The sequence below is a fragment of the Rhinopithecus bieti genome, unplaced genomic scaffold (genome assembly GCF_001698545.2).
Source record: "Rhinopithecus bieti isolate Rb0 unplaced genomic scaffold, ASM169854v2 scaffold_17962, whole genome shotgun sequence".
Classification (NCBI taxonomy): domain Eukaryota; kingdom Metazoa; phylum Chordata; class Mammalia; order Primates; family Cercopithecidae; genus Rhinopithecus; species Rhinopithecus bieti.
This window is the reverse complement of record NW_016809457.1, coordinates 854,784-870,903: the sequence shown is the minus strand read 5'-3', so window position 1 is coordinate 870,903 and position 16,120 is coordinate 854,784. Positions and strand designations below refer to the sequence as shown.

General features: G+C 42.2%; 2 protein-coding genes across 2 annotated transcripts in view; both read left to right on the top strand.

The window, feature by feature from the left end:
* The first annotated feature begins 4 nt into the window (after positions 1 to 4).
* MZT1 (mitotic spindle organizing protein 1) lies at positions 5 to 9,622 on the top strand. Its single transcript, XM_017889427.1, has 2 exons — positions 5 to 271; positions 9,459 to 9,622. Exons 1-2 carry the CDS (start codon positions 193 to 195, stop codon positions 9,620 to 9,622), a joined length of 243 nt encoding a protein of 80 aa, XP_017744916.1. The 5' UTR covers positions 5 to 192.
* Positions 9,623 to 9,656: 34 nt separating this feature from the next.
* LOC108540367 (mitotic-spindle organizing protein 1-like) overlaps positions 9,657 to 16,120 on the top strand; it is a 15,536-nt gene continuing 9,072 nt past the window's right edge. Inside the window, exon 1 of the mRNA XM_017889426.1 lies at positions 9,657 to 9,699. Coding sequence (XP_017744915.1) covers positions 9,657 to 9,699 — 43 coding nt within the window. The remainder of the gene's footprint in view (positions 9,700 to 16,120) is intronic.

Genomic DNA, 16,120 nt, shown 5'->3' with positions numbered 1-16,120 from the left:
AACTCCTTGCTCCACGTTCAGCGCAGAGGAACGAGGCTCCAAATTCAAATCAACGCAGCCTCACGCCGGCGGCGAGCGCGAGGGGCGGAGCCTGCCCGGCGTGAGCCGAGGCGCGCCATGTGATTGCCCAGGAGAGAGGAAGGCGCTCCAGTTCCGGGTCAGGCCCTTCTCCCGCCTCCCTCGGCCTTAGCCATGGCGAGTAGCAGCGGCGCTGGGGGGGCGGCGGCGGCCGCGGCGGCGAATCTGAATGCGGTGCGGGAGACCATGGACGGTGAGTGTCCGTTGCGCTCCTTTTACCTTGCCTGCCTTCCCAGAGCCAAGGCTCCCAGGCGGAGCTGAGCCTGGGAAGGACTTTAGGTCCCCTTCGTGCCCCAAACGGCATCTTCGAAGATCTTCGGAAGGGACCTGCCAGGGCCGCAGGGCTGATGGCCCTATCCCTTGAGAGTTGTCTCCGCCGCTGCGTAGTTTGTCGCGCGCGCCAGTCGTTGCGGCCCCCTAGTCAGCCGGTTGCGCACCGTGTCCCTCTCGCGCGAATGCCGCGCCCCCTCTATCCCGCGTCCCAGGTCCGCCTTACCCGCCCGATCTCCTGCGGTGACAGCGCCACGCCCACCCCACCCAGTACACCCGTTCCTTCCTGCGCGCCGCAGCCCACCGGATTCCCGCGCGGGGCGCTTCGGGGGTCCTCAAGGTTGAGATCCCTAAGGTTGGGATCACCAAGGTTGGGATCCTGGCGGGGACAGGGGCCAGGTGTTTGGTCACCGCTATGCCTCGTGTTCTTCGCACTTAAGTAGGCGGCCTTTAATATCCTGCGAATGAGTAAGTTTCCCCCTTCGTCAGGATTATCCTAGTTTCCTCTTGAAGCGGGTGACTCCGGTGCCCAAGTGCTATGGGTGTCGCCTGTTTTCGGCCCCGGAGGCACGTGTGTGTGAAGCCTACACAAGCGTTGCAGCACACGAAATTAGTGTCTTGCCGGTTACCTTCTCTCCACCCTCTAATGCCACTTTATAACCCTGTGGTGAGCTTGGACTAGGTACCTAAACATCATTGAGCCTGTTTGTTTGTTTGTTTAAAATAAAATCCTGCCTCCAAGAGTTGTGAAGATTTAAATAAGACAACCATGTAAAAATATATCAAAGAAGATCAATTATTTTTATATTATTTCCGATGTCATCTCTCCTGTAGTCTCCTTTGTCTCCTTTTTACTCACATCCACCTGTATTATGAGTGTTTGATCGATGTTAAATGTCATTTGCAGTGGGCCTAGACGTTTTCCAGAGGCTACTTACGTCAGCTTCCCTCTCTGTTAAAAGATAACCCTATGAAATTCTCACTCCTGTATCTCTTTCTCCTTCACTGTAGGCTGGTTTTTTTTGTTTTGTTTTGAGACTCAGTCTTGCTGTGGTTGCCCAGGCTGGAGTGCAGTGGCGCAACCTCAGCTCACTGCAACCTCCGCCTCCCGTGTTCAGGCAACTCTTCCCAGCCTCAGCCTCCAGAGTAGCTGGGATTACAGGTGCCCGCTACCACACCCGGCTAATTTTTTTTTTTATTTTTAGTAGAGACGGAGTTTCACCGTGTTGGCCAGATTGGTCTCGAACTCCTGACTTCAGGTGATCCACCCACCTGGGCTCCCAAAGTGCTAGGATTACAGGTGTGAGCCACCATACCCGGCCTCATTTTCTTACATAGCCCCTGCAGAAGGGCTGCTGGCTTTTTCTGCACTGGCTGCTCATTTCCTTTTCAAAGAATTACATTTTAGAGCCTTTGCATCTAATTTTCACTTGTTCATTATCTACCTTGCTGTTTTCTGAGAATGTTAATATTCAGCCTATTTTTCTATCATTTTTGATGTATCAACACTTACTAGTTTTATTTTGTAAGTGAATTTATGTATGTGTATATATGTGTGTGTGTGTGTGTGTGTGTCTGTGTATAAAAATTTACTATCTTGTATGTTTCCTTGGAAAAAGAGTATAAGACCTCACTTCTAGCCTATTTTCTTGTTAGCTGTACTTAGGTTCCTTATGTATATGGCCATAGGATCCTATTTGAATAGAAAACTCACATTTTCTCTCTGGTGGACTGATGTACAATTGAAAACTGATGATTTGTGTTGGCTGCATCATCAAGATCTTTTCTGAGAAAACCTGGTGTAAAATGAAGATTATACAGAGAGTAAGAATATGAAAAAGTGAAGTAAAACAAAAAATGAAGGAGAGGGGATGTGGTGTTTCACAGTATTTAAATCAACCCGTGAGATCAAAAGTGAAATTTTCAAAACTTTTTGAGTACCATTTCCCCCCTCAATGGCAGGATTTGTGAACTCCCCTTTAAGTCATATGAATTGCAGAACTCTTGGCTACATTTGCATTTTGATCATGAAATGGAAGGATTTTGTTAAAGACATGGGAGGCAGCAGGCTGACTTTGTATTAATCAATTATCTGTGCAGCTCACTCTGAAAAGAACTATCCCTGCCTATTTAGAATAAGGTCTGCATGAGATCTCTGCTTTCATCCTTATATCCTTAAAAATTCTGCATTCTCTTGAAATAGCCGTGCCTTTTCAACAACACCCCCTGCCCAACCCACTGTGTATGGTTGCCTCCTTTGCTTTTCAGTTTTTTGATATGTTAGGTATTCTCTATTGATTGCTTTATACTTTAATTTTTATTTTCCTCTCAAATCATCCTATGCATCTGAATTTTAATTTTGATAGTTATTCCTTACTAGAGTCTTTATCATAGCACTACTTTTTTTTTGTTTTTTTTTTTTTTTGAGACCAAATCTGGCTGGAGTGTAGTGGCGCGATCTTGGCTCACTGCAACTTCTGCCTCCCAGGTTCAAGCTGGGCATAGGACCCAGTTCGCCTGCCTCAGTCTCTGGAGTAACTGGGATTATAGGTGCCCGCCACCACGCCTGGCTAATTTTTGTATTTTTAGTAGAGACAGGGTTTCACCATGTTGGCCAGGCTGGTCTCGAACTCCTCACCTCGGGTGATCCACCTGCCTCAGCCTCCCAAGGTGCTGGGATTATAGGCTTGAGCCACTGTGCCGGCCTGCTAGCACCTACTTTATATATATATAAAGTAAGTACTGATTACTTAGTACTTATAATATAGTATATATTATAGTTAGTACTATATAATTATACACTCTATATATAGCGTATTTTATCACTATATACTATACATATTAGTAGTGCTGTGGTTATATAGTATTATATAGTAGTGATGGTATATATATGAGATAGTATATATATATGTAGTAGTAAGCTCAGGCACCTGTATTCCCAGCTGCTTGGGAGGCTGAGGTAGGAGAATCGCTTGAACCTGGGAGGCAAAGGTTGCCGTGAGCCAAGATTGCACCACTGCACTGCAGACTGGGTGACAGAGCTAGACTCTATCTCAAAAAAAAAAAAAAGAAAAGGAAACACATTATAGAGAAAGGAGTTAAAGAATCTATGGTATATGTATTCCATTTGACTAGCACTGCAAGGCAGTGCCAGCAAAACAAACAGGTAATCCATGCTACCACCATCAATCCAGTTGCACATTTGAGAAAGAAATCTGGAAGTCCATCTTGCTTTCTGACCTCCTCTGCCTCCTGTTCTTCACTAAGCCCTTTCAATTCTTGACTCATTTCAGGTTGGCTAAATATCTCCTGATCGTACTACCCACCAGTCTTTTATCAAAATTGTGATATAACTGGACTTTTTAAAGATTCATTTGATACTCAGCCAAAAAGTCCTTAAATTGCAAATTTGATCTATTCATGTTCCTATTTTATATCTTCCAATAGCTTTCCACAGTTCTAAGATCTTCATTAGGACTTATCTCATATTTTATACCCATTCATCCCGTTAATTACATTGCCTTCACAACAGCAGTTCAGGTCTGTGAATTTACTAAGTTCCCTCTAGTGTAGGAACCATCACACAAGCTGTTTTCTTTGCTCTCACCCATCACCCTTCCTCCTGCCTCTGTATTAGTCTGGTTGATTTCTTCTCACCTTTGATGTCTAAGTGTAATTGCCACTTCTTCAGACAAGTCTTAGCGAAACACTGTGTCCTTCCAAACTTGGTAAGATGCCCGTGTAATCTGTTTCAGAAGTATTCCACTCTTTTTCTTTATTTTACTTATATCTGGAATCAGTTATTACTTTAATATCTATCTCTCCTCCTGGATTAATATCTGTGAGGACTGGGACCGTATCTTCCTTGTTCATAACTGTATTTGCAGCAGTAGCATAATAGGCACAAAATACATACATTTACAGGTTGATTATCCCTCATCCAAAAACCTTGGGACCATGTTTTGGATTTCAGACTTTTTTTTGTTTAATATTTTCACATACATAATGAGATACCTTGGGGATGGGACCCAAGTCCAAACACAGAATTCATTTATGTTTTATATATGCCTTATACACATAGCCTGAAGGTAATTTTGTTTTTTTCCCTCAGGGATGCTGAATGAGCTGTGTATTGAGCACCTGCATTTTGACTTTGATCCATTATATGAGCTGTGGAATTTTCCACTATGGTGTTATGTCAGTACTTAAAAATTTTTGGATTTTGGAGCATTTCACATTTCAGATTTTGGGATTAGGAGTGTTCAACCTGTACTAATCATATAGTGGGCACTAAAGAAATACTTTTTGATTACAGGTGATTTGTGAAAATAGGAAGTAAAAATAGGTGTTCATTTGAAAAGAAGGCTTAAAGAAGAAATACCAGAGATGAGATGAACTAAGAAAACAGCATTGAGTTATATGAAGGGAGGATAAGAGGCAGAGGAGGAAAGCATGAACAAAGGCGTGAAGTCAGGAATAAGCATAGCCTTTATAGGTGGGGGTCTACCATGAAGAGAACAAACTGGACAGAGAAGGGGGAGAATCAACTGAAAAACTGTTAGAAGCATCATAGAATTCATCAAGGTGACTAGTGATTAAAAAGTGTAATATGTAATGTTCCAGTATACTGATGGTAACCACCTAGAATGTACAAGGGCTAAGTAGAATCCATTTATGAAGACAGTCAAAAATAAAGTGAAGATTCAGTATGGTAGATTGAGCACTTGCTGAAACTCTAAGAATATAAAAATAATAGGAAATAGTAAGAAACTGTATCAGGATAGACCTGTTCAAAAGCAAGAAAGGAAGTCTCCGTTGATCAGGAAAAGAGAGGTTTCCCCCAAAAGAAAGGAGCACATGGGAACCACAACAGGGAATTGTTGGGAATAGAACCTGACAAAGCATGCTACCCTGCCTCACGGAAGCTGGGAGTCAGAAATGTGCCGTTTGTCACAGCCAGAGATTGAGAAGCACCGTCCATGTGTTTTTTGGATCTGAACCAAAAATACTACAAGCCCTGATCTAGAGGCCTAAGGCTAGGATACAGCTTCCTATCTTAGAATGTGTCACCAGTCCAGGACACCTAAAATAAATCTATGGAAGATGAGCTTTCAGCCAAGAATGACAAAGCACATAAAGTAGATAAAAAACATGAGCAACTAACATGGAAAAGGAAAAAGAGGGAAAGTGGTAGTAACAGGGAACTCTTTTATTGAGCCCTACTGTATGTCAAGCATCATTCCAAAGGACTGCAAGGCAGTTTCAGCAAAACAAATGGATACCATTCTCAGTGTATCCTTTAATTCTCACATTAATCCTTTAAAATAGGTACTCTTATTATCCTCACTTTCGAGAATGGTGAAATAAGGCACAGAGAGAGTAACTTGCCTACTAAATACTATAGCTAGAATTTGAACACAGGTAGTCTGGCTCTAGACCTCACACTCCTAACCACTATCTTTTGCTGCTTGCTTATACTTCAAGAAATAGAGATAATAGAGCAATCTCAAATACAGTTTAAGAATATAGCCTTAAATAGATGAAGGCAGGATCAACAGCTGTGAAATTAGTCACTATAAATAAGCATTTAGTTATAAAACAAGTGATTATGGGGAGAAATTGGAAATCTTAAAAGGTATTGAAATAAATTCAGCAGATAGTGTGAATAACCAGCTGGATACAGCTGAAGAGCAAAGTATCAGTAAACTGGAATATCAGAACTGAAGAAATGAAAATGGGAAGGCTGTCATCTTCCAGCCAAGATGGAGTAACAGAGATTAGATTTATGCTTCTACTTGAAACAACCAAGAAAACTCATAAGCATATAGAACAATGGTTTTCAGGACACTGGACATCAGGCATCAGAGTACAGTGATGCGTTAGAGACAGGAAACAAGCAAAGTGATTTCTTGGGTTGCCCCAGCTCACTGCCTTCAGAGAGTTCCAGGCCTCAGCATAGCAGGGAGAACCCAGGCGGAACCCGGTGGACACACTGAAGTGAGTTTAGAAGACTGAAGGAGTTTAGAAGACCCAGGAGACCAAGGCAGGTAGAGTTTGAATAACAGTACCTGAGAGGGGAGAACTGCACAGAAAAAATGCTGGAGATCTGTATAAGTGTCCCCGTTAAGTATTCAGAGCACTAATTAGCAGATGTGTGAGGAAAGTACTCAGAAAACTGGGAGGGAACCATCTAGAACGACTGGAGTGAACAGTGCACCATGCTTACACAGGGCTGAGGATAGTACCTGTAACTACCAGCCAGAATGGAAATCTTTGTAATTCATGAGACGTTGGATAGAGTACTCAGAATTCTTACCTCAGTTGTAAGGGGAATAATTAGTCCTATGCTAAACGGGGCTCTGGTCCTGCCTAACAGAGCTAAGAAGTAATACCTGAAAGAATCAAACCATTTCCAGATAACAGTATCTCATTCTAAAGCTCAAGAATATAGAAAACAAAAATATCCTGTACCTAGGCATCTAGTCAAAGATTACCAGGTATGCAAGGCAGAACAGTGTGACCCATGACGTGAAAAATTCAGTCAATTGTAATAAACATCCCCCCAATCACACAGATGTTAGAATTAGCAGACCAGCAGACAAGGGCATCAGAACTATACTCTGTATCTCCAAACAGTTTAGCAGAGGCATGGAAGACATTTTTTTTTAAGACTCAAATTGAACTACTTTTTTTGTTTGTTTTTCTTTTGAGACAGAGTTTTGCTCTTGTTGCCCAGACTGGAGTGCAATGACGCGATCTCAGCTCACCGCAGCCTTTACTTTCCAGGTTCAAGCAAGTCTTCTGCCTCAGTCTCCCAAGTAGCTGGGATTAAAGACATGTACCACCTTGCCCAGCTAATTTTGTATTTTTAGTAGAGACGGGGTTTCTCCATGTTGGTCAGGCTGGTCTCAAACTACCGACCTCAGGTGATCTGCCCACCTTGGCCTCCCAAAGTGTTGGGATTACAGACGTGAGCCACTGTGCCCGATTCAAATTGAACTTCTAGGGATGAAGGTGAATATCTGATATGAAAAAAATGGGAGGGACCTATCATGAACATGATAAATACTATAAGAATTTTCAGAAAGACTTAGACTTAAATTAATGGGTGACTAAATATTGATAACTTGTCCATTCTTCCCAAAATAATATGTAGTTTTTATACAGTTAATCAGAATCCAATTGGAATTTGTTTTAGAATTGATGAAAATTTTAAGTTCATCCAAAGAATAAAAGGGCTTATATAAATGAAAGATGACAATGGAATGTTTCCCCTACTACATGCAATATAAAGTTAGTAATTAAATGGTTGCCTTGGCCGGGCGCGGTGGCTCAAGCCTGTAATCCCAGCACTTTGGGAGGCCGAGACGGGCGGATCACGAGGTCAGGAGGTCGAGACCATCCTGGCTAACCCGGTGAAACCCCGTCTCTACTAAAAAATACAAAAAATTAGCCGGGCGAGGTGGCGGGCGCCTGTAGTCCCAGCTACTCGGGAGGCTGAGGCAGGAGAATGGCATAAACCCGGGAGGCGGAGCTTGCAGTGAGCCGAGATCGCGCCACTGCACTCCAGCCGGGGCGACAGAGCCAGACTCTGTCTCAAAAAAAAAAAAAATAAATAAATGGTTGCCTTTACAAAAGATAGACATGTAACAGATTTGTAGGTATATGGGAATTTACTATGAATAAAGGTGGCATCTCAACTGGGTAGGGAAAACTTAGGTCATTCAATAAATTTTACTGGGGCAACTGGCTGATTTCTGAGAGGAAAAGTTAGATCCTATTTTCCACCCAAACTCCAGGGAGATAAATACTTATGGGGGGTATTGGGAAATAAACTTTCAAGTGCTGGAAGAGAATACTGGTGGATATAATCTTTGCATGAGGAATAACTTTCTAAGCATAATGCCAAGGGGATATGATACAGGAAACAATAAATAATTTGTTGACAGTAGACTTAAAATATTCTAAATACTCTCTGGGAAGCAATCATAAAACAAAATTCAGTGGAACCGGTGTACTTACAACCTGTAATGGAAGGGATTCAGAAAATCACTTTGGAAACCAAGTTTCTCTGTTTGTGCTTCTCATGTTAAAGACAAAGAGTTCTGGCCGGGTGCGGTGGCTCAAGCCTGTAATCCCAGCATTTTGGGAGGCCGAGTCGGGTGGATCATGAGGTCAGGAGAGCGAGACCATCCTGACTAACACAGCAAAACCCCGTCTGTACTAAAAAATACAAAAGCTAGCTGGGCAAGGTGGCGGGCGCCTGTAGTTCCAGCTACTCAGGAGGCTGAGGCAGGAGAATGGCATAAACCCGGGAGGCGGAGCTTGCAGTGAGCTGAGATCCGGCTACTGCACTCCAGCCTGGGCGACAGAGCAAGACTCTGTCTCAAAAAAAAAAAAAGACAGAGTTCTATCAACTACAATAAAATGCAGTACTATACAAATGAAGTTTAAAAAAATATAAAGTTTCATTTTTATTATTAGATTCAATAGACATGATTTACGCTGTCAAATTGTCATAAAAGTTTCTAAACACTTTTAAAGCCTTAAATATGTACATTACTTTTTTTGACTATTGTACTTCAATTCAGCAAATTAAATATGTGTATTACTGACTGAACAGTTGTACTTCCAGAAATGTATCCTAATGAAATAAAATTTAGTATGTACAGATAGATTCTTATCAATATTTGAATGGGGGAAACATGAGAGCAGCCTAACTTTTAAAGTAACAGAGCAGTTAAGTGTAGCGTTTCCATAAAATGGCACAATATGCAACTAGTTAAACTGCATTTTAAAAGAATACTAAAAAATAAGCAAGCGTTCAGAATTATCCTAAGTATGGTGGATATGTGTTAGATATTAAATGAGTGCCAGAATATATACCAAGATGTAAAAGGCAGTTATGTGAAGGCAAGTGTAAGTTTATGTTTAAGTTTCTGAAACTAAGTAAAGGCAAGAAAATGTTACATGCAGATTTCCAAAATCTGGGATGCTATGCTAATTCCTTGGTATTGTGCAGTGATATATAAATTAATGAAAGTACTATGTGCATATTTTTAAATGATGTAAGCCTCTTTTTAAAAGTTTCTTTTTGTTTCTTTTTTCAGTTCTGCTTGAGATTTCAAGAATTTTGAATACTGGCTTAGATATGGAAACTCTGTCTATTTGTGTACGGCTTTGTGAACAAGGAATTAACCCAGAAGCTTTATCATCGGTTATTAAGGAGCTTCGCAAGGCTACTGAAGCACTAAAGGTTGGAGATTTCTATTAGTTCATTCTAAATAAAGATGTTTTTATTTAGAAAAATGATTAATGATGAAGTTATGGGAAACGTCCTGGCTAAACAAGGTTAAACTAACATCCAACACCACCAGGAGACCAAGGAGCTTAATAGCGTATGTTCATATCATAAAAATTACTACTACCAGGCTGAGCACGGTGGCGCACACCTGTAATCCCAGCACTTTGGGAGGCTGAGGCTGGCAGATCACGAGGTCAGGAGATCAAGAACATCCTGGTGTTCTTGGTGAAACCAAGAACATGGTGAAACCCCGTCTCTACTAAAAACACAAAAAACTTAGGCGGGCATAGTGGTGGGTGCTTGTAGTCCCAGCTACTCAGGAGGCTGAGGCAGGAGAATGGCATGAATCTGGGAGGCAGAGCTTGCAGTGACCCAAGATGGCGCCACTGCACTCCAGCCTGGGCGACAGAGCGAGATTCCATCTCAGAAAAGAAATTACTACTACCATGGACCATGTTACATTTTCCTAGAAGTCTCTGCTTTTAGAATTGTGCTATTTGTTGAGTAAAATTGTGCCTGCTCCAGAAGAGGTATATTCAAATCCTAACCCCTGGTCCCAATGCATATGACCTTAATTAGAAATAATGCCTTTGCAGATATAATCAAATTAAGATGAGGTCATCCTGGATTAGGGTAGATCCCAAACCAATGATTGGTAGCCTTATAAGACAAGAGAAATTTGGACACAAATAGCCAAGGAAAGTTAAGGATTTTCTGTGGCCACAAGAAGCTAGAAAGAGGCAAGGAAGGATACTCCCCTAGAACTGTCAGAGAGCATGACCCAGCTAACACCTTGATTAATTATGTATAATATGTATGCATTTCTGGCCTTCAAACTGTAAATAGATTTTTGTTGTTTTAACCCACCTAATATGTGGTTACTTTGTTATGGCAGTCCCAGAAATCTGATACAGATTTTGGTACTGGGAAGTGGGGTGTTGCTGTAACAAAGACTTAAAAGTGAGGATGTGGCTTTGGAATTAGGTATTGGACAGAGACTGGAAAGTTTTAAGGTGCTTCATAGAAAAAGACTAGATTTCCTTGAAGAGGAACTGTTTGTAGAACTGGGAATATTCAGGCAATTCTGGTGAGGGCTCGGAAAGAAGAGAAAAGAGCTGTAGAGAAGGTTTTTTTTAGACTAACATTAGGATCAGAATGTTGCTAGAAATATAAATGTTAAAAGCACTTTAGTGAAGACCCAGATGGAAATGGGGAACATTCATTGGACACTAAAAGAAAGGTGATCTTTGTTAGAAAGTGACAGAATGGGCCAGGCACAGTGGCTTACGCCTGTAATCCCAGCACTATGGGAGGCCAGGGTGGGTGGATCACCTGATGTCAGGAGTTCAAAACCAGCCTGACCAACATAATGAAACTCCGTCTCTACTAAAAATACAAAATTAGCCAGTTGTGGTGTCACATGCCTGTAATCCCAGCTACTGGGATGGCCGAAGCAGGAGAATCGCTTGAACCCGGGAGGCAGAGGTTGCAGTGAGCCAAGATTGCAACATTGCACTCCAACCTGGGCAACAAGAGCAAAACTCCATCTAAAAAAAAAAAAAGAAAGTGACAAAATGTGGCTGAATTATGTTCTACTGTTGGAAGGAAAATAGAATATGTAAACAATGAACTTGGATATTTCTTTGAGGAAATTTCCAAGCAAATTGTGGAAAGTGTANCCCGTCTCGGCCTCCCAAAGTGCTGGGATTACAGGCTTGAGCCACCGGGCCCGGCCGACTTCTCTTTTTTCTTACCTTTAAGGAAACAAGTATTTAAAACATGCAATTTACATATCTTTCTGATTATTTTCCAATGAGTTCTTTAGGTTTGTTTTGTGCTTTTAAAATCTCTTGATTATTGAATCTAACTAAAAAGGGTAAACCACATTTATAGAGCTAAAATGTATCGTAAAGAGAATATCCATGCAACCATCACTGCCAGCACCAGATAATCTCCCTTCTGCCCCCTCCCCAATCACTAACCTCTCCCTCTTGCTCTCCCCTCCAGTAACTACTGTCCTCACTTTTATGGTAGACTCTGTATTAGTCCATTCTTGAATTGATATAAAGAAATACCTTCTGGGCTTGGTAGCTCAAGCCAGTACAGGCTTGACACCCAGTACTTTGGGAGGCTGAGGTGGGCAGAGCACTTGAGGTCAGGAGTTCAAGACCAGCCTGGCCAGCATAGTGAAACCCATCTCTACTAAAAATATAAAAATTAGCCAGGTATTATGGCAGGCACCTGTAATCCCAGCTGCTCAGAAGGCTGAGGCAAGAGAATCACTTGAACCCAAGAGGTGGAGGTGGCAGTGAGCCGAGATTCGCGCTGCTACACTCCATCCTGGGCGACCTAGGAAGACTTCGTCTTAAAATAAATAAATAAACAAACAAACCTGAGACCAGATAATTTGTAAAGAAAATAAGTTTAACCGGCCAGGCGCGGTGGCTCAAGCCTGTAATCCCAGCACTTTGGGAGGCCGAGACGGGCGGATCATGAGGTCAGGAGATTGAGACCATCCTGGCGAACACGGTGTGACCCCGTCTCTACTAAAAAAAATACAAAAAACTAGCCGGGCGAGGTGGCGGGCGCCTGTAGTCCCAGCTACTCGCGACACTGAGGCGTAAACCTGGGAGGCGGAGCTTGCAGTGAGCTGAGATCGGGCCACTGCACTCCAGCCTGGGCGACAGAGCGAGACTCTGTCTCAAAAAAAAAAAAAAAAGAAGTTTAATTGGCTCATGGTTTTACAGGCTGCATAGAAAGCATAGTGGCATCTGCTTCTGGGGAGGCCTCAGGAAGGTTAAATCATTGTGGAAGGCAAAGAGGGAGAAGGCACGTCACGTTGCAAAAGCAGGAGTGAGAGAGTGCGGTGCCACACAGTTTTATGTAATCAGAACTCTTAAGAATTCACTCACTATAGTGAGTACAGCACCAAGCAAATGGTGCTAAACCATTCATGAGGGATCTGCCCCCATGAATCAGTCAACTCCCACCATGCCCCACCTCCAACACTGGGGATTACATTTCAAAGTAAAATTTGGGTGGGGACGCACTTCCAAACTATCATTCCCTCGCTGGCCCTTCCCAGATCTCATGTGTTCTTCTCACATTGCAACATACAATCATGCCTTCCCAACAGTCCCCCAAAGTCTTAACTCATTCCAGCAATAACTCAAAAGTCCAAAGTTCTGAGACAAAGCAAGTCCCTTCCACCTATGAGCCTATAAAATCTAAAACAAGTTATTTACTTCCAAGATACAATGAGATTATAGACATTGGGTAAACATTTCCATCCCCAAAGCGGTGGAAATTAGCCAAATGAAAGAGGCTACAGGCCCCAAACAAGTTCCAAACCCAGCAGGGCAGTCATTAAATCTTAAAGCTCCAAAACAATCTCCTTTGACTCTGTGTCTCACATGCAGGACACACTGGTGGGAGGGGTGTTCTCCCAAGGCCTTAAGCAACTCTGCCCCTGTAGCTTTACAGGGTTAAGCCCCCGCACCTGCTCTCATGGGCTGGCATTGTTGAGTGCCTACAGCTTTTCATGGCCCAGGGTACAAGCTGTCAGTGGATCTACCATTCTGGGGTTGGAGGACGGTGGCCCTCTTCTCACAGCTCCATTAGGCAGTGCCCCAGTGAGGACTTTGTGTGGGGGCTCCAACCCCATATTTCCCCTCTGCACTACCCTAGTAGAGGTTCTCCATGAGGGCTCCACCCCTGAAGCAGACTTGTGCTTAGATACCTAGGTTTTTCCATACATCCTCTGAAATCTAGGTGGAGGCTGCCAAGCCTCAGCCCTTGTACTCTGTGCACCCACAGCTTGACACCACATGGAAGTCACCAGGGCTTATGGCTTGGATCCTCTGAAGCAGAGTCCTGAGCTATACCTGGGCCACTTTGAGTCATGGCTGGAGCTGGAGTGGCTGGGATGCAAGGAGCAATGTCCCAAGGCTGTGGAGGGCTGCGGGGCCCTGAGCCTGGTCCATAAAACCATTCTATCCTAGGTCTCAGGGCCTGTAATGGGAAGGGCTGCCTCTTAGGTCTCGGAAACGTTGTCTAGGCCTTTTACCCATTATCTTAGCTATCAGCACTTGTCTCCTATTTAGATTCGGAAATTTCTCTAGCAAGTGGTTACTTTGCAACCCCCTTGAATTCTCCTGAAAATGGGCTTTTCTTTTCTACCACATGGATAGGTTGCACATTTTCTAAACTTTTATGCTCCGCTTCCCCTTTAAGTATAAGTTCCAGCCTTAGGTTATTTCTTTGCTCATGCATCTGAGCATATGCTGTCAGAAGCAGCTATGCGACATGTTGAACGCTTTGCTGCTTAGAAATTTCTTCCACCAGCTACCCTAAATCACTCTCAAGTCCAAACTTCCACAGAACCCTAGGACATGGACACAATGCAGCCAAGTTCTTTGCTAAAGCATAACACGCATGATCTTTGCTCTAGGTCCTGATACTAGGCCTCGGGGCCTGTCTAAGAGGGCTGCCTCTTAGATCTCTGAAATGCTGTCTAGGCCTTTTACCCATTATCTTAGCTATCAGCACTTGTCTCCTAGTTAGATACGGAAGTTTCTTTTTTAACTCAAACCTATGGCTTTCATATGGCAGAAAGAAAAATAACTGAATAACAAGGATAGCTAATATTTATATAAATACTTTTCTCATGCTAGACCGTATGTTCTACAGGCTTTACTGGCATTATCTCTATCATTACAACAGTGATAACTACTACAGTTTGAGCATTCGTAATCTGAAAATCCAACATGCTCCAAAATCTGACATACTTTGAGTACCAACATGACACTCAAAGGAAATCCTTATTGGAGCATTTCAGATTTTCTAATTAGGGATGCTCAGTCAACAAGTACAGTCAGTCCTCTTATATTTATGGGTTCTGTATCCATGGATTCAACCAGCTGTGGATCAAAACTATTTGGGGAACAGGGGGAAAGATGGTTGTATCTGTGCTAAAAATGTACAGACTTTTTTTCTTGTCATGAGTCCCTAAACAATACAGGATAACAACTATTTACATAGCGTTTACATTGTATTAGGTATCACAACGAATCCAGAGATAATGTAAAGTATATGGGAGTATACGTGTGGGTTATATGCAAATACTATGCCCTTTTATATAAAGCATTTGAGCATCTGTGGACTTTAGTATCTATGAGGTGGGTGACATGGGGAGTCCTGAAACTAATAATTCACCATGGATACCAAGGGACAACTTTAATGCAAATTTTCCAAAATTTCAGGACATCTGAAATCAGAAACAGTTCTGGTCCCAAGCATTTCCGACAAGGGATACTCATCCTATGCTACTATTAGTAGTTTACTGCTAAGGAAACTGCAGCTTATAATGACTAATTTACTTACCTCAAGAACTTTACAGCTAGTGATTGACTTGAGATTTGAACTTGGGCTCTCTGACTTCAGAGCTGTTTACTTAACTACTAAGTTTTCTCCTCCAGTAAAATCTCAAGAATACCTGAGCCAGCAGTTTAGGAAAAGATGAAGTTGTTGTTAGAAACAAAACAGTCATTGGGCTTTAGCGTGGGCATATTCTTAATATTATCTAATAACTCTTTTAATAAAAATAAAAAAGTATTATAGTATTTTATCAGTGTATTTCCGAAATTTTTGAGGGAAGGATTTATTTAGTACACATCTGCCACAACTGTAAGAGTTTTTGTTTTACTGTGCTTGAGTTTGAAAGGGAATTAACATAATAGGAAGATACTTTTGTTTTGTACTACAGTTTGAGTGCGTGTAAGAGAAACAGAGTCAAATAAACCTATCTGAGGCAGGTGACTGACAAGTGCTTTGGCATAGCATTTTCTTAGGCAAAATATGAACTGAGATATTAGGATAGGCAGTTCAGAAATGCCAATTTAACATAGCTTTTTCAGCTTTTAGCATACTAGTTATTCTGCATCCAGTAGGCCATAATGAGATGTGGGAGGTAAAATTAGTAATTAAGATACACAGAATCAGAAAGTGTTGACTATTTGAATGGAAAATCTGTCTCTTATATACACGAAGCCTCTTAAAATTCATTTCTCCTATGATCTAGAAACAGTATAGCAGCATCTCAATAAAACCAGGGTGTTTCAGCTAGGCATGCTGGCTCACGCCTGTAATACCAGAACTTTGGGAGGCCAAAGCAGAAGGATCACTTGAAGCCAGGAGTTTAAGACTGCCTTGGGCAACATGGCGAGACTCCGTCTCTACAAAACATTTATTTTAATTAGCTGGATATGGTGGTACACACCTGTAGTTCTGGTTATTCAGGATGGCCTGAGCTCAGGCATTTGAGGCTGCAGTAAGCTTTGATTGTGCCACTGCATTCTAGCCTGGGCAACAGAGTGAAAAATAACAACAGCAACAACTAGGGAGTTTCTAGCAAGCAAGTGTTTATTAGAACTGTTTTTTTTTTTTTTTTTTTGAAGTAATTTACATAAT